The 24,521-nt window shown below is 28.1% G+C and overlaps 5 protein-coding genes across 10 annotated transcripts; 3 read left to right on the forward strand and 2 right to left on the reverse strand.

The window, feature by feature from the left end:
• Positions 1-358: 358 nt before the first annotated feature.
• On the reverse strand, positions 359-1,413 carry LOC108569865 (ubiquitin-conjugating enzyme E2 N). Its single transcript, XM_017931596.1, has 2 exons — positions 1,342-1,413; positions 359-1,260 (listed from the first exon to the last, which is right to left on the reverse strand). Exon 2 carries the CDS (start codon positions 1,125-1,127, stop codon positions 672-674), a length of 456 nt encoding a protein of 151 aa, XP_017787085.1. The 5' UTR covers positions 1,128-1,260; positions 1,342-1,413; the 3' UTR covers positions 359-671.
• An 807-nt stretch (positions 1,414-2,220) lies between these two features.
• On the forward strand, positions 2,221-5,280 carry LOC108569876 (mediator of RNA polymerase II transcription subunit 30). 6 transcript variants are annotated; one of them, XR_001891346.1, is made up of 7 exons: positions 2,221-2,297; positions 2,365-2,401; positions 2,470-2,946; positions 2,999-3,204; positions 3,264-3,622; positions 4,873-4,933; positions 4,991-5,280. XR_001891346.1 is itself a non-coding variant. In XM_017931622.1 (7 exons), exons 4-7 carry the CDS (start codon positions 2,679-2,681, stop codon positions 4,998-5,000), a joined length of 843 nt encoding a protein of 280 aa, XP_017787111.1. In that variant the 5' UTR covers positions 2,221-2,297; positions 2,365-2,401; positions 2,470-2,592; the 3' UTR covers positions 5,001-5,280. The 6 variants fall into 6 exon arrangements, 5 of the variants coding, with proteins under 5 accessions (XP_017787111.1, XP_017787110.1, XP_017787107.1 ...); XM_017931622.1 differs by lacking the exon at positions 4,873-4,933 and having other exon boundaries at positions 2,470-2,592; positions 2,679-2,946; XM_017931621.1 differs by having other exon boundaries at positions 4,873-5,280.
• Positions 5,281-7,038: 1,758 nt separating this feature from the next.
• LOC108569858 (calcium and integrin-binding family member 2) lies at positions 7,039-8,452 on the forward strand. The gene is made up of 5 exons (XM_017931566.1): positions 7,039-7,604; positions 7,663-7,697; positions 7,758-7,875; positions 7,929-8,076; positions 8,133-8,452. Exons 1-5 carry the CDS (start codon positions 7,554-7,556, stop codon positions 8,348-8,350), a joined length of 570 nt encoding a protein of 189 aa, XP_017787055.1. The 5' UTR covers positions 7,039-7,553; the 3' UTR covers positions 8,351-8,452.
• Positions 8,453-8,927: 475 nt separating this feature from the next.
• LOC108569861 (transcriptional protein SWT1-like) lies at positions 8,928-10,976 on the forward strand. Its single transcript, XM_017931570.1, has 7 exons — positions 8,928-9,003; positions 9,114-9,678; positions 9,731-9,911; positions 9,967-10,137; positions 10,248-10,348; positions 10,399-10,726; positions 10,785-10,976. The coding sequence occupies exons 2-7, from the start codon at positions 9,160-9,162 to the stop codon at positions 10,919-10,921; spliced, it is 1,437 nt and encodes a 478-aa protein (XP_017787059.1). The 5' UTR covers positions 8,928-9,003; positions 9,114-9,159; the 3' UTR covers positions 10,922-10,976.
• An 8,181-nt stretch (positions 10,977-19,157) lies between these two features.
• On the reverse strand, positions 19,158-22,236 carry LOC108569859. Its single transcript, XM_017931567.1, has 2 exons — positions 21,941-22,236; positions 19,158-19,896 (listed from the first exon to the last, which is right to left on the reverse strand). The coding sequence occupies exons 1-2, from the start codon at positions 22,169-22,171 to the stop codon at positions 19,456-19,458; spliced, it is 672 nt and encodes a 223-aa protein (XP_017787056.1). The 5' UTR covers positions 22,172-22,236; the 3' UTR covers positions 19,158-19,455.
• Between the last annotated feature and the right edge of the window lie 2,285 nt (positions 22,237-24,521).

The raw sequence follows: 24,521 nt of genomic DNA on the forward strand, positions 1-24,521 counted from the left end.
CAATATTTACAACACACTATTTTCAATTTGGCTCTATTTTTGACCAGTATAATAAAGAATAATATGAGATAATATAAGTTGTTTTTTTCTGGTAATAATCATTACACAAAGCAGTCTAAAAGAGTCAAAAAACTTGTAATAGTGCAACTTTTACTTTAGGGTACATTATCTTAAGATATTGTTTTTATCGACTAATAAATCACACTTCAGACAGTACAATTTGAAAGATTCCCCTAAATTAGATCATTTTATATTCCATTCCAGCATAGGCATTTTCTTATTGCATCAGTTAATTAGATTTTGATTGTTCTAACATTTACAATTGACACATTTACAAACTAAAAACAACCCTTTTTGTTGTTGTTAGCTGCTTTTTGTTTGTGTTTGAAATATAAAATGATTAATTTAACAGATACATAGTGTAAAATAATGTTTCGGACTTCTGTTTCTTTTAAGGTAGAACTTGGTTTTAGACTATCCTCAAAATACATTCAAATTAAATCTTATAAATAATCTCTACACTAAAGAGCAACAGTTGAATAAATGATAAAATTTTTATATTAGATAATGTATCATGTTACACTGAAATCAGCTGTTTATAATGCAAAAATGTTCAAATAAGTAGTAGTAGATAGTGTCTACTACTAAGAATAATGTTATAAAACCGTTCCTCAGTTATCCATAGCATATTTTCTAGTCCATTCCTTTGCATTACGAATAGCTTCCGATTCATTGACTTTCCACAGCTCGGCAACATCATTGGCCAATGGGTCATCTGGGTTTGGTGCACTCAGCAGTGCTTGAATAGATAAGAGGACTGTACGGATTTGCAGTGCCGGACTCCATTTATCCTTCAGTATGTCTAAACAGATCCGACCAAGTCTGTCAATGTTCGGATGGTAGATCCTAGTTATGAACCGTACTTTTGGTGCAGACATTGGGTAGTCCTCTGGCAGGAATAGTTCGAGCTTGAACAGGCCTCCCTCAAAAGGGGAATCTTCTGGGCCAGTCACAATAACATGGAAATAGCGAGCGTTGCTCTCGTCTGGTACAGCACTGATTCCAGGCACTGGTTCTTGCATCAAACGCTGCGTTTCTTTTACAATTCTACGTGGTAACGCTGCCATGTTACCGTTCACAGAATTTGCAACTCACAGGGTATCTAGAATGTCTTCAGCCCACCTCGGATCGACCGCAGATATACGAAATACAGTTCCTCGTTCTAATTGCTTCAGCTCAATGGAATTCTCATTCTCATCCCTGCTCAAAGAACAAAGGTATTTATAAGACAACTACAGAATACGCTCAAACCAAACGAATTAGATATTTTTTTCTACATACCTACAATAATTCACTTTTCACTACTTCCACTGCGCGTGCACCAATTTATCATGGCGGAAAACGCAATGACCAATGATTTTGACATCGGTAAGTGTTTGGAGGGGGAAATCAAATACTTATACCGTTATATTTTCCAAACTTCTTCCACTTTCATCCATAAACATTAATGTACTTCATTACTTCATTAATCAGAAATATTTACTAATAATTATACGTATAATTACGTTTAATTTCATTTAAAATCTATTCTAGAATTCAAAATTCCGCACAATCTGGCAACAAACTCTAGTTTTCTTCCTTCAATAGTAGATGGCATCAAAAAGTAAACTAATTTCAAAATTTAACAGTTTACTTTTCTCTAGTTTACTTTAGCGTTAAAACTCAAACAGAATCATAATATTACTATAGTTAAATCTATTTATTTTTTATTACTTGTTGAAAATAACACCGGTTAAATGTATTACAAAGCAAGGAAATGAAGAATTTTCTACTTTCTAGAAAATATTGCATCAAGATTTGAAGTTTTTTTTTTATTAATTTAAATTAATATAATTTGATGAACTTTAATATAAAAAGCAGAATATGTTTACTATGTGTTTTAGGATAGGATATGTTGTTTTATGTTAATTTATTTTCCTGAAAGGTGCGTATAGACTTACAATTTCAAAACAATTCTGCTACCAATTTAATGTTTCAATGGTTCAATTTAATAGAAATGTTTGTATTTAATTCAATGTATGAGAAATTTATATGTAATTTAAAGTTGTGATTGAAATTACTGTATTATAAAGTATTTTTAATGCATAAATGTTTATTGTATTGACCTCTATGGAATAAATATAGAAACATAAAGTACGACGTTGCGAAATATTTATTTCTGTTTGGAAGTGAAGTGAACTGGTGAAGTGGTCGCGGCATGTACAACATTGGTTTGGAATATATTTCCCTCCAAACATGTATTTATTATAGTTATTATGTGTATTAAGATTGTATTTAATTAATTATTTAATTATTTTCTACAAGAATAATAGGTTATTCATTATAAACAATAAGAAATAGGGTATGTATGAAGTTTAGCTAATATTTAATTTAAAGTACAAATACCAACATAGATTAATATAATTCCAGGATCATAATACCTGTCAAGGCATTTGGATTTAATTGTAAAGTTATTGTTGATGCGAGGCAAAGAAACAACAATGTCTGGACCGGCTCATCACTTTATGCCAGGCTTGGCAAATTCCCAACAAGGTATGAGGGGTCAATTTGGTGGCCCAATGGCAGGACAAATCGGTGCACAAATTCCAAATCAATTGTCTAATCAGTTATCAAATCAGATGCCAGTTCAAATGGGCAATCAAATGGGACCACAAATGTCCAACCAAATGATGTCGCAGATGGGAAATGCTATGGCAAATCAAATGAATCCACAAATGAGTAATCCGATGGCAGCCCAGATGGGGAATACAATAGCAAATCAAATGGCTACAATGAACTCGAATACACAAATGGCTATGAACATGAATCAACAGTACAACATAGGACCTGCGAATCCAATGCAACCACAGCCACCAAATGCAATGCAAATGCCACCTCAATCAATGGGTATAATTGTATCAGGAATATAAGTGAAAATAAAGTTAAATATTATTTTTAGGTATGCAGCATCATACAATGCCTCAACCACCAGTTTTACCAAATGGTGCAACAGTTGCTCCAACTCCAACACCTCCAGTAGTTCAAGCTCAACCACAGCAATCAAAAGAATTTAATACTGCATCTCTTTGTAGGATAGGTCAGGAAACTGTGCAAGATATTGTAAGTAGGACACAAGAGGTGTTCCAAACATTAAAAGCTATACAAGTGAGTAAAATGAATTTCATTTTATATATGACAAATATATTTATAACATTTTATGCCAGCCACCTAATGGTACACCACAAGGTTCAAATGCAAGCAATGAGAAAAAGGTGAAAGTGCAAGAGCAACTACGCACTATACGCGTTTTATTTAAACGTCTAAGATTGATTTATGAAAAGTGTAATGAAAATTGCCAAATTCAAGGAATGGAGTACACTCATATAGAAAGTTTAATACCTTTCAAAGATGAAATGGATCCGAAACACGATGAGAAGAAAAATTCTGAGTCTTATCGTTCCGCTTGTGAAGAAAGTAAGGAAGTCATGGAGCAAGTTGTTTTGAAGAACAAACAACTGAAAGAAGTTATTGATCATCTACGTCGAATTATCTGGGAGATTAATACGATGTTAACCATGAGAAGGTCCTAGCAATTACTGTACTAGTTATCTTTCTTTCTCTTACTATTATTTTTAAATGTATTTCTTTCTGTTTCTTATTGTTTGTATATAGTTATATGTTGTAGAATTTGTATTCCATTTGTCGTGTCTTCTCTAATTATGTCATTGTATATACACATACTAACATTCGTAGAGCCGCGCTTAAAAAGCTGCAATTATAAACATCTTTTGATGACATCTTTATACAACATTGCTTATTATATCATTTAATTGGTAGATATTGAATATAATACATTTTCAACAAATATTGATATATCAAAGCAGATAAATTTCACAAAATACATTTAGATTTATTTCAAATAATATTATCAAAAGTAGTACATGATGTTTATCTCGCTCATTTCAGTGATATTCAGACTTTATACATAATATATGCTCATACGTATATACGGTCTATTGACCTCATCTTTGTGCCCTATTAACTAATTGTAAAAACTATAATAATACAGGAAAAATACATGACTTTTGAATATAGTTATAGTTATAATATGTAACATAATCTATATTTTTTTATGTCAAACTATTCACGATAATCGTACAATTCGGGATAAACTATTAATTATATTGAAATATTCCATATAAACAAAATATGTTTCCTAAGTTACTAATACTAAATAATGATATATTTGCACCTGATACTATTGTTTTAACAATACTTTAGTTTTCTATAACTAAAAGATATTTTAAGTAAATATCTAATAATAATTTGCGCAGGTGCGCACTTTAAAAGTTTATTAAAAACGTTACATTCTTAGTTAAATCAATTAAACTAAATAATAAAATAGTAGTATTGTGCAATAACTGCAGTTTACATCCACAATAGTTAGTTGTTATGTACATAGTATTATACTATGATTTATTAAAACATGTTCCAAATTTAATTGTAAAATCTATACTATGTTCATAGATTTTACAAACGTAATATTCAATCGAATATTGATTTATAGTCTAATAGTGTGAAACAAAAAGACTTAATGTTGTATTATATAACAACGTAAATAAATGGTTAGAATCTTATTTTATATCAGTAGATTTTCTGTATACAAAACAACTAAATTATTTATGCTTCGCGGATATTTGTTGCGTAAATATTAACATTTCATCTAGAAAATAAAACTAATTTGTTCAAATATCTTTTTCTACTTCTTTTAACCACATAGAATAGATTTATATTTTCAACCAATCATAACATTGATCTATGTACTTTTTGTAGGTAGTCGTCAAATTGTATTGTCCATCAATGTATGTAGTTAGCAATTTGTCCTGTTAAAGTTGTAAGACCAGAAGACCCTTATATTTAGTAGTATAAAGTATACATTTGGAAGTTTCAGGTTACCCTAAACACATCAACCACTAGAAGTATCCAAGAGTGTATAATTAATTTTTTTTTGCAAGTATATCTAATTCAATATAAATTAATTATATAATAATAACTATAATTTATATGTGTACAAAAAAAAGTGCAATGGGCTATTGACTGCAGTTTTACCGCTGTATTCAAATAATAGTTATTTTGTTTAAAGGTCTTACTATAATTTTATTAATAGTGTGCTTGTATCTATAGTTTGCTTTACTGTATTCTGATGTGTGCTTTTATGCAAAGAAATTGCTTGATTTTTGTTATGCGTTGCTTGATTTATCAAGTATTGCCTTGGGGTATATTCCTTGTTTGAATAACGAAAGTTAGAATTATTTTGTGTTTGTCACTTACAGTGATTTTTTAATATTATTTGATTTAATTGAAGATTTTTTTTCTAATTAAGTTTATCAACTTATTCAGTCTTATCCAGGAATTTGATTTTTTTTTACCATTTTTAAAACATTTTCAATACTGATTTTTGTTCACATTTTCCATTGCAATTTTAATAATTCATTAGTTGTAACGAAATTGTTAACATATTCAGTTCAAGTTTTCGTTCAATTTCATCTTTCTCTATTATAATACGTTTCATAGCTAAAGAAAGGAAATTATGGGATGATATCAGTTTATTTAAAAATTCGTGTAGCGTACGGTAGTTTCGTTACGTAATTGAGCGCGGACTATATTAGTTTATGGATAAATTAGAATTGATATGCGTTGCACATTTAGTATAAAAAATATAATGAATATTCATTTTACAACTTACGCCAGATCTCTTAGATCGTTAGGTTTTATATCATTATATTACAAATTAACTAATTAATTACATAACTTCGTGCCATGAGATATCACACATTAAATCTTGATTTTCTTACTTTAATGACTATTCAAGTTATGTTTATAGATACTACAAAATCTAGTTCAAATATGTGAAATAAATAAAAGACATTCATCGTTTTATAAGTATTTTACAACTTTCTAAATATAATGGATAAAATTTTAGTGGAAACCAAATATTTGACTAATTTGATTCTTTTCAAGATATTTTCCACTAAAATTTCCATTTACTGACACAATAGTTTCGTATTATGTCAGATTTTCTAAAAATGAAAAGAAATACATTGCGGCTATTCCTTATACATTATTTAATTACATATAAAGAATGTAATAAATCTTAGTATATTCGATGTATTTTTTATGGAGATGAATCTTATGAAAGTACAGGTAAACCTTGTTTTACGCCAGGGTTCCGTTCCTACAAAAGCTGTTGCAAATCGAATCGGCGTAAAATGAAACCATATGAGGTAACTATTGGGTTTAGTTCTATATAAGTGTAAAATTAGCAATTAATAAGCGTTATTTCACAGCGGCGTAATTGTGAATCGACGTAAATCGCACCGGCGTAAAACGATGTTTACCTGTATATGATATATTCAAAATTTATTAGCTGATCTTTTGATTTCCAAATGAATAAACCGCGAATTTACAAAATAGTATTCTTACCTTATTCTTTTATCGACATCTTCTAATGTTGTAACACAAAAACTGTGAACAATTTGGAAATATTGCAATTACAAAATTCATTGTATGTCTGACATGTAGAACATTAAAGCACATAATGAATAAAAGATCATAACACAGGTGATTACTCATTTCTGTATATATATATATATACAGAGGGATTTTGACAACATATATGATTTATTAACATCTTTATGAGGATCAAACAGCTATCATCCAAGATCTTTCCACCAACCTATCTTTGTATAGAGTTTATTTTTATGCGTGTTTAAACGCACTATTAGAGGTATTTCCACTAATTAAAATATATTGAAAAGACTTTTGGTCAATAGCTCTTTGTAACAAGTGATCATTTATAATTTTTGTTCTTAAGATTATTTAAATATGTTACAATTTTGGTTTTTATGTGACTGTTATAATAAATGTTATTATTATTATTTCTTATGGGACTTAATGTGTTAACATTTATATTTAACAATTATTTTGTCTATCATACATTTATAGCTCAATTTAGTTTATATGTACTTAACAACAAAATTAACTATTAACCTATGTACGTAGTATCCATAATTACAAGTGATGTAATAAAAATAATATAAGCTTAAAAATATTAATTTCTATGGCTTTGTTATGAAAAAAAACATGTACAAAATGCGGCCTGCGAGCCATATCTGTCCTACAGCTTCATTTTATCTAACCCACAAGAACTTTGTTTATTTATAAGAAATCTTCAAATATTGAACTAGTTTTGTACTAAACTCGAAGATTATTTTGATATCGCACAACTTTGAAACTATGTCGTTGTGTTGGTTGCATAAAAGAAATATAAAACTTTGATGCTGAGTTCTCCGAATAGTATTTACTTTAATTAATTAATGGTTTCGAGGGCAAAAAAATAAATCAATAGGCGTAAAACAAATGACTTGTTGCCGCGCCTCCTGGTTGCCAAGGGATACTAAGTGGAACGTGGTCAGGAAGGGCATCGGATAGTCAGTAGCGCGAAATGATCCGCGATGGGCAACAAACTAGTCACCTTTAGCGAGCAACAGCTCGAAAATTATCAAGTAAGTTTAAGTGATTTAAAAAGTAAATAAATAGTCATTGAAAGATTGCTTCCTGCAGGACTGCACATTCTTCACAAGGAAAGAGATATTAAGGTAATTATAATTATAGCATGAAGTTATAGTGCTTTAGTTGAACGGGGGCTTGGATTGCAGGGTACACAAGCGGTTCAGGGAGGTGCGGTCTGACCTAGTTCCAAAGAATATGATCGAAGATCAGCCAGTCACTATTAGGATTCCCTTGGAGAGCATGGAGAAGTTGCCCGAGCTGAAGGTAAGGATGACGAGAAACCGAACCTGACATCCGCAGGTAGCTTTTCTTTGCAGGAGAATCCATTCCGAAGTCGTATCTGCGAGGTGTTCTCGCGCGATGGTAAAGGTAACCTTTCGTTCGAGGACTTCCTAGATCTTCTTTCGGTCTTCAGCGAACAAGCGCCGAGGGATATCAAAGTCTTCTACGCGTTCCGAATATATGGTAATAGATGTGTATAAGAAGAATAATCAGAGTTAATCATAGTTTTCGTGTTGTAGATTTCGATGGTGATCAGCATATAGGATCAGAAGATTTGGATCAGGCGATTAGGTTGCTTACCTATGGCGAGTTATCACCAGAAGATATGCAGCAGATAACTGAAAAGGTTATTGAAGAGGCTGATGTCGATGGTGATGGGAAGCTCTCTTACATGGAATTTGAGCACGTTATTACACGAGCGCCCGACTTTCTCTCTACTTTCCACATACGCATTTAAGAGAGAAACAAAAGTGTTATGTACCTTTTACTACAACTTACTAATTTATTTATCACAATTACATAGCGATATCACGCTAGCTTACACAACGAATTATGTGACACCTGATAAAAATATCAAAGAATATATTATATTCTAATTAATAACTTGTTTTACTACAACCAACATTTCGTTTCAAGAAAATCATTTTACACATTGATAACTAATATTTTATAAATTATTAAGAATAAAAAAAATAAATAAGTTCTTATTATTATTCTGTAGACTACACTTTGATCATAGCTCATAAAGCCACGAAGCGATTATTCTGTAGACCAGGGCTCGACAAATCGCGGCTATTTTGATGAGAATGATACGTGCGGCTCCCTAGACATTTTTTACTTAAAAATGGCTCTTTGCTCCAAAACGGTTGCCGAACACTGTCGTGAACTCTTTAAGCAACGTGAAAATATATAAATATAAAATAAAACCTACAAATTTAAAACATAAGTGAAATATCTGCTATAAATAAAAAAAAACAACAACAAAATGCATCTGTCGTCGAACAAAAAAATATATAATCTACGTCGTGTACAGTTTGACATTTATTTGTATGTATTTTGTTGCATTTAACCCATGAAATACAGTGGAAACAGGTGAATAAGTGGAAATAGGTATTGTACAGAATTAATTGCTGCTAATATTTATAATGAGTATTTTGTTTATTTAACTGTAATTAGCAATTTACGTCTAATCACAAAACTTATGTAATTGTATTTTGTAGTTACCAGCTTTTGGAAGTGTTAAGAGATAAGTTAATTAGTTGAATAATGGATTTGGAACATTATCCAAAAAAGAATAATCGAAAAAGGAAACGCAAGAGGAAGAACAAAAATAATAGAGAACGTATAAAAGAAGAACCTTTAAATTATTCGAGTAATGATGAGGCGTTTTTTGAAAATAACAGATCTAAAATCATGAAACTGTCCTTGGTTAATTACGAAAGTCCTAGCTATAAGAAACAAATGGGAAATTACAATATCAATACTCAATGTAAAACAAATCCAAAAACAGGAAATTCAACCAACTTTAACTTCTCTACTTATAATAAGAACAACAACAATCCATTCGATTTTAATATGGTTACTTCAACAGAAAATAAGAAAACAGTTAACATACCTGAGACAATTCTTATATCTTCGTTTGATGAGTCTTTGCACCAATTGGATTTATCCAACGCGTCTTTGATTTGTAATGCCAATAGTGATCAAGATTTTGATGATGACGAGTTGATGATGGAAATGGAACTTAATTATACTTATATACCAGAACAATACCTGCTAGAATATGTATATACACATTATTTTATCTATTAATATGTTTATATTAATATAATTACAGATTCATTCTATGAGTCAGACAATGACTACAGAATGTTCACCAAATAAGAAAAAGACTACTTATTTCAGTTTAAATTATGAGCCTGTACAAAAAACAAATAGTATATATATTGTTATTGATACTAACATGTTTATAGACAAGTTGGAAACAATCTCTAATATTTTACAAATATTATTTTGTGGTTTGTATAACAATATGTTATTAATTTTCAATATTTTTATATATCCATATTTAAGACGGAACATCACCCGTGATATATGTTCCATGGATTGTTGTACAAGAATTGGACAATATTAAAGATGGATATAATTTAAGCAGACCGCTAACTCATCACTTACGAAAACAGTGTAGGAAAGCTATACAATTTATAAATGATTGTTTGGTGGCTAAAAAGGGAAACTTTATTGGTAATCTTTCTATATATATCAATTTTATATAGAATCATTTATAATTTGAATCTTAGGATATAAGAAATAATTTATTAAGAAGAAATCAAGTTATTATACTTTTGTTTTAGGTGAATCGATCATGGAGTCAGCTACCACAACTAACATAGATTTATCCTCAGATGATTCAATTCTTAAGACGTGTCTTCGAATGGCTCAGCAGAAAATCACTGTAATTAATAAATTTTCAATTATCCTTAGTTTATTTCTCATTTATTTCAGATAATGTTGACAAGTAACTTAGATTTAAGGAACAAATGTAATGGCAAAAACATTTATTCTTGTTGTCCTAATACAGTTGTGAACTTTTTGCATGGTTATAATAAGAAGACGTGTCAGATGAATGCAGTTCATCAAATCTCAAAAAGATTGTCATTACTTCTTTCCCTTATGTTCAATATTCAAGGAAAAGAAGTCGACAAAAGGATAATCCATGGATCCTACGATTTCAAAATGTGCATAACGTATATGAAGAACTTCAAAGATGTTATTTTCAAAAGCGAACTGTGCCGAAAAGTTGTTGACGATCTGCATGATATTTTATGTAGAAGTTTGTAGAATCTTATATAATTATAATTGATATAAAATACTTATGACATTATTTTCAGATAAGTTTAATGAAAAGGGTTTGATCGAATCATCACTTTCACTTCTGACATATCTGAAAAGTGATGCAGATAAGAAGTATGGATCGATCATCGACCGATGCATCGAAGAAGTAACCGAACTCAAGAAAAAACATTGAGAATTTAATTTGTTATTTATTATGTTATTACAAATTTTATATTTTATTACATAAAAACATATTTTTTATACACATTTCTTTCACGTTTTTCATTACTCTGTTATTTCTCAACTTTGACTATGGTGAAAACACTTTAATAATTTCTAATTTTAATTAAAATCAACTGCAATTAACTTACAAATATAAACTCACGTTTTTCTTAATTACAAAAAAATTAATAACTTTTGCATTTCATGATTGCGTAAGATGCGCCACCCTTACGCACCTTTTCATGAAACAAAAGTTTCGAAATGTTCGTTACGCAATAGGGAATAGACGATTTTTCCGATGTTTTGAGATTTCTCGACAACCCTTCAAGATAATTACATCAACGACCACACGAATGTTACGTAACTTTTATTATTTTTTTTGCAAACCCCCTGAGGGTCACAACCTGCACTTTGAGAATCACTGTACTGGATAAGGCTGCTAGTAGTTTGGTTGCCTATGACTGTCCTTGTTATTCAAAGTTTTTTGTATTTGATGATAAATTCTGTTTTCTTTAACATAGATCGCAAATAAGGTCGAATTTTGTATTTATAAACAAATTATAATTTCTACATCAAAAAAACTTATGAATTTAATATTTTGAAGAAAGTTCAGTTACTTCAGTTATAAGTTTGAAATGCAATATATTTTTATATTTGATTTGATTTTAATAAGTTTGTAATTTGTTTGTCAGTCGATTTAAGAATCTGAAAATAAGATGGCCAAAGAAAGCAACTAAAATTGCAAAAAATACAATTAAAAGCATTAACTAATAATCAATAGAAAACTAGCCTGTAAGTACACGGTATAATGTGTAATAAAAGATAAATAACCCTGAAGAAAGTTAAGAATCATTGTTGATACATCATAATATGAAATGAACCCGTCAGTCAATTCGTAAAAAGTTGATAGTTAATTCGAAAAACGAATCTGCTTTACCTCAAAGAATCAACGTGTACTCCATATTAAGTCATTGTTTATGTATAGCTACATGGAATGTTAATGGAGTCACGCATCATGCTTACAATGTGTATTTCTTTAAAAAAAGGTATATTTTGTTAATAGAGAATTCTTCACATAAAAAAAATTGAAAATACATCAGTATAAATTGTATGAATTGTATAAAATATGAATCAGAATAAAAAATATTATTTTTAATCATAGTTTGTGTCTAAGCATTAAAGTAGAATAATTTACAAATTGTTATAAAACAATTGAATCGTTATTAATTGCTGATGGTAATTACAACCCTAAACATTTGCATAAATCACTATAACTTGGATATAACTTTAATATACTTATTAAACATAAAAATAATAATATATATATCAGGATTTTGTATAATCGCCAGAGATGAGTTCTTAGCAAATGTTAACATATCAGGGAATTAATATGATGTATATATATATTCACAGGAAATTAATGCAACTTATATTAAAAGTGATTTATTACATTTAGAGTAGTGGACAACTTTCCAAATAATATTATAAGATGTCCAAAACTTTTCTACCTATATTGCATTAAGCGTTATGCAATTTAGATTAAAGATAAGTTACTTACTTTAACACTTAAAATATAATAATCCAAATACGTATATCTAATATAACTATAACAAATATTACTATAACACATTGTTATTAGTTGCTTTAATAAAACACTAGGTATACATTATATAACACGCAATATGGTTAAAGTTATGTAACGCACTTCACTGCACATTTGTTTATAAGTACACATGACAAGTCTATTATAGAATGTATTGCTTACTTTAAGGGTATTCCATACATGTATTTAATGAAATGTCCACTAACGTTCGTTACTTATGTTTTATAAAGTGAAATAGAGTTATTTTGTCAAAATAAATAATTAATTGCATGAATTCTCTGTCTGAGAGAACTGGGGGTAGTTTTGAAGCATCATTTTAGAAAGTAAGAGAAAGTTATGGCAATTAAAATAAATTTGATTTATTTGAAATCTGTGCCAAAGGACAAATATTTATATATACCGGTAATTGCAATTTATCTATGTAACATCTTCATCTTATGTGAAAATATGATAGTTCTTGATTATATAAACAAATGGACTTTAAATAATTAAGTAGATGATTGAGTAATGTCATTAATTAGAGGTGATTAAGTATTTCGATGAAGATATTGACTTTTTTTTTAAATTTTATATTTAATTGAAACAGTAGCAAAAATCATTATAATTTTTCATTGATGAACGTCACTGGAGAAATGAACATGGTTTGAGCAACGGAAGTTCGCGAATTTCAAATTGTAGTAAAATAAAAACGAAACGAAATCGCGGACATTTAAATATCGCAACTTTCTCTCTACTTTCCAAATGAGCATTTCAAAGAGAAACAAAGAAGAAATGTACCTTTTACCTATCGTTCATTAATTTTTTGTAACATTATTTAATAACGATGTAAGGATTTGGTAGGGGAAGGTTCTGGTAGTTATTACCTTACACCTAGCTGTGAAGCTTTTTGGAAATAAGACATTTGATTGTCGGACAGCGAAGAACATTTGCGCAAAGTGGCCAATATTAATATTTCACTGCAGCAAAGTTATATCAAGACAAAATATGTATTTTGTTCATTTTTTTATGTACAAGGTGTCACAATTTGAACTTGAAGTTATTGTTTTGTTTTTTAATAAATAAATATACACATCGGGAATTATTATAGAGAAAAAAAGATACAACATTTTTGTACATTATGAAACTAGTAAAAAAAATTAGTAGTATTAGTAGACATATTTATTGACACAAATAACAAATAAATATAATTTACACATATAAAAACAATCGAACTTTAGAATTGGGTATTTGCAGATCAGATCATCATTTAAATAGCTGTACAAAGTCTGTTCCAATTCCGCATAACATTTAATAAAATTTTGTGTCAAACATAAAAATTAAAATGTTTATTTGAAGCTAACCATTAACTCGTTTACAGTTTATGTTACAATTAGCTAATAAAAACTTAATAAATTAATAACCTAAGACAATTATATTAACAGAAATAAGTATAAATTTAACATAGATTCATATGACCTGTTCTAAAATTGCAATTGATAGTTTGCAGTCGTATAATTTGTAAGACTTTATTTAGATGTAACGCGTTTGACTTCTTTACAATTGCAATTACAGAATAGTCTTAAACACATACAGGCTATATCCTTACAACCTAATATTAAACTAAGTCATAAAATTGTTGTATTTAATGTAAATAAAGAAAATATGTCAACATCAACATTTTTTTGTAATCTACTTTTCTTATATATTTTATAATGGTGCGTAAAGTTTTTATACTGGATAATGATGGATTATGTTAGTTAGAATTAATCTGCACGATTAAAAGCTTTCGCGTATTGCGAACTCCAGTAAAATTATTTACACACCACTGCAACTAGAGTATTTAATATCTTATCAAGTGTGCGTTGTTACATAATTATATACTAATAACTTATTAGAATCATTTACTTAAAGGTAACTATTTTCCATTGTTAAATGTAAAATTATTAAAAAATAATTGATGTATTTTTATTCTTCTTTCAATTAATCACATGAAATAAGTAAAATGTCTTTGAAACAAATATATTTAAAAGATACCACTTTAAAATCTGAACTTGTTATTTCGTTGTTCTTCATTTTTAGGTTTATTTATTTCCTTGTAATTTTCTAAAGTAAAAACTTAAAAAAAAAATAAAATAACTTAATTATCTTATATTAAAGTGCATTTATATTTGATAGTACTAATATACTTAATTATGTTTTAAAAATCCAGATATTTTATATTGTATTCATGAAATTGTTATTTTTTTTTTGGAGCAATTAAGTTATTTTTGTTTGTTTATTTCCATGGATTTGCTTATTATTAATTTCTAAATATTATAGACATCAATGTAATTTTTATTTTATTTTCCATAACTGTGTTAAAGTTAAATATTTCTTGTTTGCTCTAAATAAAATTATTGGAAATAATTTATTTTGAAACTTAAAAAAAATATTGAGTATCAATTTGCAATAGTATTAACAAAAAAGAACCGTTTTTGTTTAAAATAATATAATTAGAAAAAAAAGCATTTCCAAAGTAAACTATTGATATTGACTATTGATACATATAATTACTATGTGTACTTATATAATATAGTAGTTTAGGTGAGAGGTCGGCAACCCGTGGCTCCGGAGTTACATGCGGCTCTTTTGTTAATAAAATGCGGCTCTCTAAGCAAGCGATGGCTATAAGTGAATATCGCGATAATAGTTCTATGTGCGGCTCCCTAGACATTTACTTTAACAACGTAATATCATAAAAAATGGCTCTTTACTCCGAAAACGTTGTTGACCTTTGGTTTAGTTGAAAATTTCAGTGAATTTTATAATAAAAATAATTTAGAAAAAAAATAATAATCTTAAGATTTAAATTTACTGTAGACATTTATTAAGTGTAAGTCTATTCTAGTAATGCAGATTTAAGCCTTTAACCCGAACTTGTTTGACTGCACCACTAGTCTATTCTAGTTTATTTATAGGCCCATCAGGATATAGACTGAATTCAGCCCAGAATAAAGAGAAATAATAATATACTAAATTATTAAACACCAACTATTTACAATAAAACAATATAAATTTCACTATTTGATATATTAAGTTAGAAAACTTCAATTATATCAATTTTAGTATACTTATATTATTAGTTTATTATCATATAGCATGCAAACACGTTGCGAGAGAAGAATATTTCATAATTCAATGAAATTATTATTTCATTTAAACATATTTTTATTAGTCACCATTTGGGCTAAAGGGCTGTGGACCTCAATTAAACTATTTTATAGTAATTAGAATTATAGTTTCTTAAATTCTAGTATATATTATATTATATAATTAAGAACAATTTTGACGGTTTAAAAATAAAAATAAATTTTTACATACATTTTTTTTTAATTTAAAAATTATATTTGATTCAAATTTTGTGATATTTTTTAATTATTATATTTTTTCTATTTTTTTTTTTGAAAAGTTTATAATTTTGCTAAATATTTAATTAGAAACTGTAGAAATATTTCGTTTATGTAACATTAATATAGTTATAGTGGTTGATTTATATAGATAAAATTATGGAATTCTAATATAGTTTCTAAAAATGTTATATTATTAAGAAAAAGACTAAATTTCTGCATTCTATTATCGTTTAAATATTGAAGAAAAATTTTGAATATTCTTAGTGAAAACTAATTATTAAAAATAATTTATTTTGTTTATTATTATTTTCTAAAATGTTATGTCTAAAATCCATTGAAATTATATTAAAATTTGATTTAATTATTGTGTATAATAATTTGAATTTTTTTCTAACATCAATATAATTATTAATATACATATTTTAGTATTTTAAACATTTACTTCCATTATAGTAGTACGAAATGAAATAATTTGCTTAAGGCAAACAAAAAACAATAAAAATTTTGTATCAAGGAAAAAAATAATTTATTTTAAGAGTATAAGTTTTTTCTAAAAATGTAGTCAGTATTAGTTCCAATTTGTCAAATTTCTTGTAAGACTTGAAGCATAAATAAGTTAATTTGCATAGCAACTATTAAGATCGATAATCAACTTAATCGATAATCCTTCGAAATTTACTCATAATTATGAAATAAAATTAATTATTGTTTATTATATTTTAATACTTTGGAGCAATTTGTCATACAACTAATATCAATAAAAACCTATCCCTCGTTTTACACGGTATTTTTTTTACATGTTTTCGCTTTTACACGGTCTAAAAATCACATACTTTTCGATTTACACTTTTTTCAATCACCGTGTAAATTGGGGGATAGGTGTAATTAGTTTTTAATTTATTGTTTTAAATATTTAATTTAATTATAGTTATTAATTATTGTTAATTAAATTTTAATACTTTGGAGCAATTTGTCATACATCTAACATCAATATAGTTAATTTTTTTCTTAATATACTTATTTTATTATTTAAACATTTAATTGCATCATAGTTGGTACGAAATTAAGTAAATTGCCTAAGGCAAAAAAGAAATAGCGTGTAAACTGTGTAACTAAAAAAATCCCAAATTTTAAAGTCTGTTCTAAAATTGTAGTCATGAAACATCGATTTTTTCAAATTTCTTGTTAGTCTGTATAATCTTTGTCCTATTATTTATAATCTATTGAAATAATACTAAATTTTGAAACAAAATGGAAATTAATTATTATGTCTTATATATTAATATTTGGGAGCATTTATCATGTATTTAATCTATAATTAATTAATTAATTAATTAATTATTAATACTTTTTTATTTACAATTTTAAACAATCAATCAAATCTATTGAATATGGAAAAAGCTGAGTCTTATAGACTGAGATCTTACAGCCTATAAAACATCGAAAATCAACAAATTTATGAGTGTAAGGATTCAGTCTACAATCCTAATCAACAAATCTTTTAAGATATAAACACAATCGTTACTTATTTTGAACTAATCCATCTAAATCCTAATAGTAATAATATTGGTTATTAGATATTAAGAGTTTGGGTTTACTTAATTTTAGAAATTGTTACTACATCTACAATTGAAGAACAGATTTAATAAGATAAACTGAATACTTAGAATCTAGAATCCACCCAAGTCTGATTATACATATGGGATTTTTTTTGCATCCACCGTTAATATTCTTTAAAACATTCAAATAATTCTATTCGTTTAGTAAATATCCTTATATTAGAAAGCATCTAACATCGATATATTTGATTAATCTTATTATTATATTATTCGAAATTGTTTGTTGATCAAAATTTCTCCATTTTTTTCTTCTTCTAAAATTTTGTTGAATTATTATTTAATATCTTACAATAATTATATTATTGATCCAAAAAGTATGAATGTTATGTATATATCTTAACATGAATTTGTAGCTTATGAGCGGCATTGATAATTAAAAAAAATGTTTTTTTAAGTAATATATATATTATACTAAAGTAGTTAATATTAATTATAATTAGTGTTAGTATATATATATTTTCTGCATTAACGTTAACGGGTTCTAATTTTATATATATACATATATAAATATATTTTCAAGAGTAGTTAGGAAAATATGTTTAAATTCATTATCAAAATAGTTGTTTTAAGTAAAATTATTATTAAAATTTAGTTGAAAAAAAAACAGAAAGCAATCTATTTTAAAATTGATGTAAGTGAAATAATAATTAAATTGAAAAAGAATTCTATTAAAGATCTTAACTATTAATTTATTACTATGTTTTGTAAAGTGATTAATATATACGTCAATTTTACTATTCTGTAGCAAGTACCAATCTTTTACGGAAAATGACAATAAAACAACTTTATGAAAATACATCGAAAATATTACAATATTCGAAGTTTGTGTATTAATTAATTTAAAGAAAGTATTTTTTTTTGGAAATGACATCTAATTTAGATAAAAAAAATGTAATTTTATTGGAAAAATAAAAATTTGCAGCGAAAATTAAGCATAAATTCATTTTAATAAAGTTGTTTTAATTATAAAACATTGGGTAAGTTAATTGAGAGAGCATAATTTTGTTCATTACGAAGTGTAAAAAATATTTGGATAAATTTGTTCCGAAAATATATACGAAAAGTGTCGATTTTCCGTACATCCTTCATAAATATATACACATAAATAGTTAGATACATATATACAAAAAGCACAATTCCTAGCATAATTATAATATATATATCTGTTCTCTTTCTCATATATCTTTCATAAACCTATATCTTCAATATCACGCATTTTGTACGAACGTTCCAGCCTTCGGGACAATAAATTGTCGCTAGTTGAAGGCGTCTCACAATATTCTTCTATCTATATCATTCACGAAACAAACAACCACAAAATACTGTACCTTCTTATATTAAAAGATAGTAATTTTAAATATGATCAAGAAATAAATATAACGAAAATAATTAAGTAAATTGAAGGCTTATACGATAGTTGTTATGAATTTGTAATTTGAATCATCGCCAAAATTTCGTTTCTTTTTTTCCAAACTTCAGGATCGTGATAATATTTTGTGGTTACCATCTTTAAACCTAGATTTTATACATATACATATATCTCTTTCTATAACATTTAGTATAAGAATATAATATTATAATTTAATTAGGTACATGTAACTTTTGAAAATATCGGGTGTCTCACCCAACTTGATAATGACGATAATAGTATTCAGCTCTATCGACGTTGATTTTGTTTCATTTTGGTTTCAAATTCAGTGAAAGATACGATATAGACGTATTTCCTTCGTTTCTACTTACCCTAACTTACCTACATTTCAATGTATCCTTTTTTTTTCTTTGATGCTTGTTAATATTGGTGGATGCAGTAGGTGGATCGCTCCCAGAAGGACTTCTTTAATACTATGCACATTTAAGGGGAGAGATTATAAACAAGTTGCGTTAGGGGTATGTAAGAGGTATTGGGTATCGAAGTTTAGAAGAGGCATAGAGATGAGTTACGGCGCTGGGGTGGCGGTCGGAAATATCTTGGGTGGAATGGACCAAGATACGCTTCGTTGGTGGAAGAGTCGCTTCTTGGGGGATTGGGTGTGCGATAAGTAGGAGGCCTGGGGCATTGAATGTTAAGTGATCTGTAGATCGTTGGGCTGACGGCAGAGTGAAAGTGTCCGAGGAACAGACTGTACCATTGAAGTTCAGATGGTTCAAGATTGAAGAGTTCTTCGTAGATGGTACAGATGACATGCGGTATCCAACATACGGCGAAGAAAATTGACATCCAGAGAAGATATCGGGCGAGTCGTCGTCGGCACTGCAGTGTGCTGTTTTCAGGTTCGAAAAGTTCTTCTGGTTCCTCAGGATCGTCTCTCCTACTTGTCCCAGGTTGCGGCTCCCGGATTGATTCCGCCAATACAGTCTGAAACAGATCTCAGTAATAGCAGCGGAAAGGTCATAGGTAAAAATATGACTACCTCAGTTTCCACGCGATTCGCAACGCTACCCACGATTATGACATTTGTAGGTTTCCTCAATAAAGGTAAAGGAAGAGGTATCTCTCCGTGTTTAGCCCTCGCAGATAATGACATAGCAGTAAGCTGTATGTATACTGCGATGTGGCAGATCAAGACGAAAATTGGTGGTGAAACGTGCACGAGCAATAAGCTGAATATAAAAAGGTATCGAGAACCCAGAATTTTCTTCGGAATACTGAGAAATACGCTGAACATGCAAGACAGCAACATCACGATTGCCACAATCATTATCATGTAGGGTCTCCTGCGGGAGGAGTCGCCAAGAGGACTGTAGTCCTTTACTGTCAAGTACCTATCGATGGAGATTACCATCATCATCAAGGTGCTTGCAGTAACGGGCAAGACCTAAATAGATATGAGAAATAAACACCCTCTTCAAATTCCTTTAGAATACACAAATATGACTAAGGTGACCAGATATTTATTATGAACATGATTCTATAAGTTTTTATATATTTATTTTGCTATTTTACATAAAAATACCAATTTAATTAAATAATAACAAAAAAATATAGTATAAAATGAATTATATAAACAATGTATTTTTAAGTACGTAATATTAATTTTTATATATTTTATGTTTTTTTTTATAAAACAATTGATTATTTGCATACTGTACTATAGTGACATTCTGTGAAATATCAAGTACAAATATTTAAAGATTAAATGCTTACATGTCTTGTAGCTGTAGAGATCGAGATTCTTAACTTAAAGACACATAATATTATTCTGATTTGAATCTATAACTATCATGAAATAGTGAAATATTAAAAAAAAATTGGTTATGACCGAATGTATACTTTAAATAACATTTATTGTCCAAACTGCTCAACCGATTTTTTTCCAATTTAACAAAATTTACTCTTATTGAGTTAAAAGATAATACGTTTTTATATTAATATTAATTTCTATATTCAAACGCTAAACCGATTGAAATTAACCTTTGACATATTAATAATACTAACGCCACTTAGAAAAAAAATATGTATTTAATTTTTTTATTATACTCTTACTTCACAAACAAAATTTCTTATTTTTTTACCTTTACTGATGACAAATTTTAATTGGTGTTAGCTTGAAAATATACCAAATATTTTATTTTTCAGTCAAAATATTCAGTCAAAAAAATCTTTTTCATTAAATTATTGCATATTATGAAAAATTAATATGAGCTAGATTATATAATTATATATAAAAATATTGTATACTTACATGACTCGTAGTGTTATAGACGTACTTTTACAATTAATTTATTTGTTTTCATTATTTCATTTGCTAAATTGAAAATAACGTTTTTTAATAAATTAGTAGGCGATAATTTTTTATTACTTTACCAATTTTCAGATAAATAAATTTTCAACAAACACGTTTTTTACAAACTGCAAATTAAATAATAATCTTTCTATTAAAATTTTCCAAATTTCTTCCTTTTATTTTCAATAATTTTTAATTTATTTATATTATAATAAAATCTGTATAAAATTCGTAAAACAGAAACATTTATTTGAGATTTTTTTACAACAAAAATTTAAATAAAAATACAATTGTAAGGAAATTACCAAAAAAATATAAAAAAAATATTGTTTTACTTACATGTCTTGAAGCCAAGTGAACTTAGTGGTACTTACTTTTCAAATATCTGCTGATTTGATGTTAGAGATACACTTATAATTTTTTAAGAAATTATCGAAACATTAAAGTTTTGAACGTTTTTGGTAATTTTATGTCTTGAATTTTTGAGAATTTTTTCTTTTTAAACTTGGGTGATATAATTTTTTGTTCAAAATATTTTGGTCACCTTATTATAACTACGAGTAAATTTTGAAAATTTTCTAACAACTTTTGATTGTTTTCTAACAAAATTTGAGAATTTTGACAGTTTGCTATTAACAGATCAACATTGTAAAAGAAATAGATAATGTTACTTACTTGAAGGAAATTGAAGATTGGCTGTGCTGTTACTGTCCAGGTAATTGTCAACGATGTTACTGTCATTGGAATACTTATGATGCATACGATTAAATCTGCGAAGACCATGGCTATCACAAACGGATTTCGTTGGTGGATGCCAGGTCCTCTGAATAAACTTAATGCAATAGTCCCATTTCCATACACTCCAAACAGGAATAAGCACCCGTATAGTCCTATAAGGATATACATTTTGGTGAACACTTTAAACTTTTCTTGGAGTCATCATCTAGGAGAGGAGCTGCCGCCGCGCACAACAGTCGTACGCAAACTGCCACCCCCAGCATCCATCATATCCCTCGACAGAACATTTGTTATCCTGCGCCGTGGAAACTCGGGGGTGGAAGGACGAAATATGTATGCCGCCACTATACGCAAATACACTTCCCACTCGTTTCGTCTCTCTTCAACGCACACGCATTCGTGGTCCCTCTTTACTTCCACCCCCATCTTCAGAACCCGCCCCTAAAAAGCAAAAGCCGCAAACATTAACGCAGCCGTACATTTTCGCATCCAATTATTAGAATTTAAATAAAATCTCAATTTTAAACTTTATACTTAATATTATATTAAATTATCTCTATTAACATGTCATATTAACATTTTTTTTATTGAAATTTTCAATCATTTTTCTTAATTACATATAAATTAATAAGGGTCAGAAATCCTTATCAATGACACATATATTAAGATTATTTAAAAAAAAATTGAATATTAATTTTCTGAAATTATTTTCATAATTTGAAACGAATGGTCTTTGACAATGTGTATGTCCTTATGGATATCAAGTACGTTTGTTAGAAAAAAATAGACACTTGGTACAAAAACATGGTATATTAAACGTATATATTAATTCGTTTAAAGTCAGCTTTTGATAAGTAAAATATAATAGTTTGTGTTAATATTGGTTTAAAATCAATATTCATCAAAATTTAAAAAAATGGTGATTTTTTCGGAAACTATAATAGATTTAATGGATTCAAAAGATGCATATGAAAACTGGATGTTAAGGAAATGTACAATATTAGTATAATTATAATTTGTATTTTTTTTATATTTTCTCATTTCAAATGGAATAATTTATAAATGACTATAATTGAGAAATCGCAGGTGGTGAAAAATCTATAATGTGGGTGGTGATAAGTGTTAATGACGAGAAACACATTACGTGCATTAAAGACACGTATGTATGATGTTGTGCAACAGGAGGATTTTCAGCGAAAACAGTATTTAACATGTACATGGGTAATGTAGAACAGTAGTCCCCAACCCTCCGTCTACGGATGAAATGGTATCGGAACAAGGAACATATATTTTTGTTTCCATTTTATATTGTGAATCCATTTTTATTTGCAATTTTAGCATGTCCCAATGTAAATACTATTTCATATTTAGAACCTGTCTTTTTTTTAACCCTTGTAGTGGTTTGCGGGATTAGTTTGAGTTTAGTTGTCTGCGAAATTCAATATTTTGAGTTTAGTGGTTTGTGAGGTCAAAAAGGTTGTTAATTATATAAAAAATAGTAGAAATAATAAAATATTACTCTTAAAGAATCAATATTTAATTATACCATGATTATGAAATTAAAATTTTATACAATTCTACAATTTTTTTTAATCTGATGGGTACTTAATAATAATCTTAAATTTGATTAATTATGATTTTTTTTTTGTCCTTACGTTTTTAATTAAAATAATAAAGGACAAAAAAAATGTCTTGTAAAATTATTGCGGAGTCTTTTGACCAGAATATGTTTTATGTTCGCTCTTAAAGATATTGTTTATTTTGGACGTAATAAAGAGTAACTTAAAATCGATCGAAATATACATATATACAGACGCGTTGCACAACAAGTGGGTTATAAGTCGTGTCCCTGAAAGCTACGGTCGACAGCCTTGATACATACAATTCTCGGGGGAAACATCTTTCATTAAAATACATATATGTGTGTATGCGATAAAAAAATCATTTACATCAACAACTAAACTATTGTTTTGTTCTATTATATAATTTATATATCGTAATTTTGTACAATATTTATTTTATTTAAAAAAATATATATATACAAATTTAGTTGCAAAAATTGGATTGATATTTACGAATTAATATGTTTGTTAACTATGATTAAAATATGATAATATATTATATTTATTGTAATATTTTATAATCGTGAATTAAAGCAATTATTTTACGAATTACGAATCTACTTTTTGTTTGTCTGTAATTATGTAATTTTATATTTGTTGTATTAAATGTTGTTATTAAAATTGTTTTAAGTAACAATATGCAATACACAAATATTAAATACAGTCGATTCCGCTTAATTTGGACATATGCCTATTATGGACAAATCCTAAAGAACGGAAACAAAACTAAGGTAATAACACAAATTTACTCCGTTTTTTCGGGATAATATTCCGATTAATCGGGACAGTAGTCTTATGTGAATCCCCGTGGCGTCGGTCCATGGATGCGGCGTAACCACAGGATCCATGGATGTTATGTATGCATCTACCACATCCATGAACAGACCGCGCCTAAT

Source organism: Nicrophorus vespilloides, unplaced genomic scaffold (genome assembly GCF_001412225.1).
Source record: "Nicrophorus vespilloides isolate i.1.1-1 unplaced genomic scaffold, Nicve_v1.0, whole genome shotgun sequence".
Classification (NCBI taxonomy): Eukaryota; Metazoa; Arthropoda; class Insecta; order Coleoptera; family Silphidae; genus Nicrophorus; species Nicrophorus vespilloides.

What these genes read in the sequence shown, in the direction of transcription:
- LOC108569861 (XM_017931570.1), top strand. Translation starts at nt 9,160, where the DNA reads ATGGATTTGGAACATTATCCAAAAAAGAATAATCGAAAAAGGAAACGC. An exon ending in AACAATACCTGCTAGAATAT is followed by an intron (nt 9,679 to 9,730) that starts GTATATACACAT and finishes ATATAATTACAG; the next exon opens with ATTCATTCTATGAGTCAGAC. An exon ending in TGGCTCAGCAGAAAATCACT is followed by an intron (nt 10,349 to 10,398) that starts GTAATTAATAAA and finishes CATTTATTTCAG; the next exon opens with ATAATGTTGACAAGTAACTT.
- LOC108569876 (XM_017931618.1), top strand. Translation starts at nt 2,520, where the DNA reads ATGCGAGGCAAAGAAACAACAATGTCTGGACCGGCTCATCACTTTATG. An exon ending in AATGCCACCTCAATCAATGG is followed by an intron (nt 2,947 to 2,998) that starts GTATAATTGTAT and finishes TATTATTTTTAG; the next exon opens with GTATGCAGCATCATACAATG. An exon ending in AAACATTAAAAGCTATACAA is followed by an intron (nt 3,205 to 3,263) that starts GTGAGTAAAATG and finishes ATTTTATGCCAG; the next exon opens with CCACCTAATGGTACACCACA.
- LOC108569858 (XM_017931566.1), top strand. Translation starts at nt 7,554, where the DNA reads ATGGGCAACAAACTAGTCACCTTTAGCGAGCAACAGCTCGAAAATTAT. An exon ending in ACAAGGAAAGAGATATTAAG is followed by an intron (nt 7,698 to 7,757) that starts GTAATTATAATT and finishes CTTGGATTGCAG; the next exon opens with GGTACACAAGCGGTTCAGGG. An exon ending in CTACGCGTTCCGAATATATG is followed by an intron (nt 8,077 to 8,132) that starts GTAATAGATGTG and finishes TTCGTGTTGTAG; the next exon opens with ATTTCGATGGTGATCAGCAT.
- LOC108569865 (XM_017931596.1), bottom strand. Translation starts at nt 1,127, where the DNA reads ATGGCAGCGTTACCACGTAGAATTGTAAAAGAAACGCAGCGTTTGATG.
- LOC108569859 (XM_017931567.1), bottom strand. Translation starts at nt 22,171, where the DNA reads ATGTATATCCTTATAGGACTATACGGGTGCTTATTCCTGTTTGGAGTG. An exon ending in CAATCTTCAATTTCCTTCAA is followed by an intron (nt 19,897 to 21,940) that starts GTAAGTAACATT and finishes GATCTGTTTCAG; the next exon opens with ACTGTATTGGCGGAATCAAT.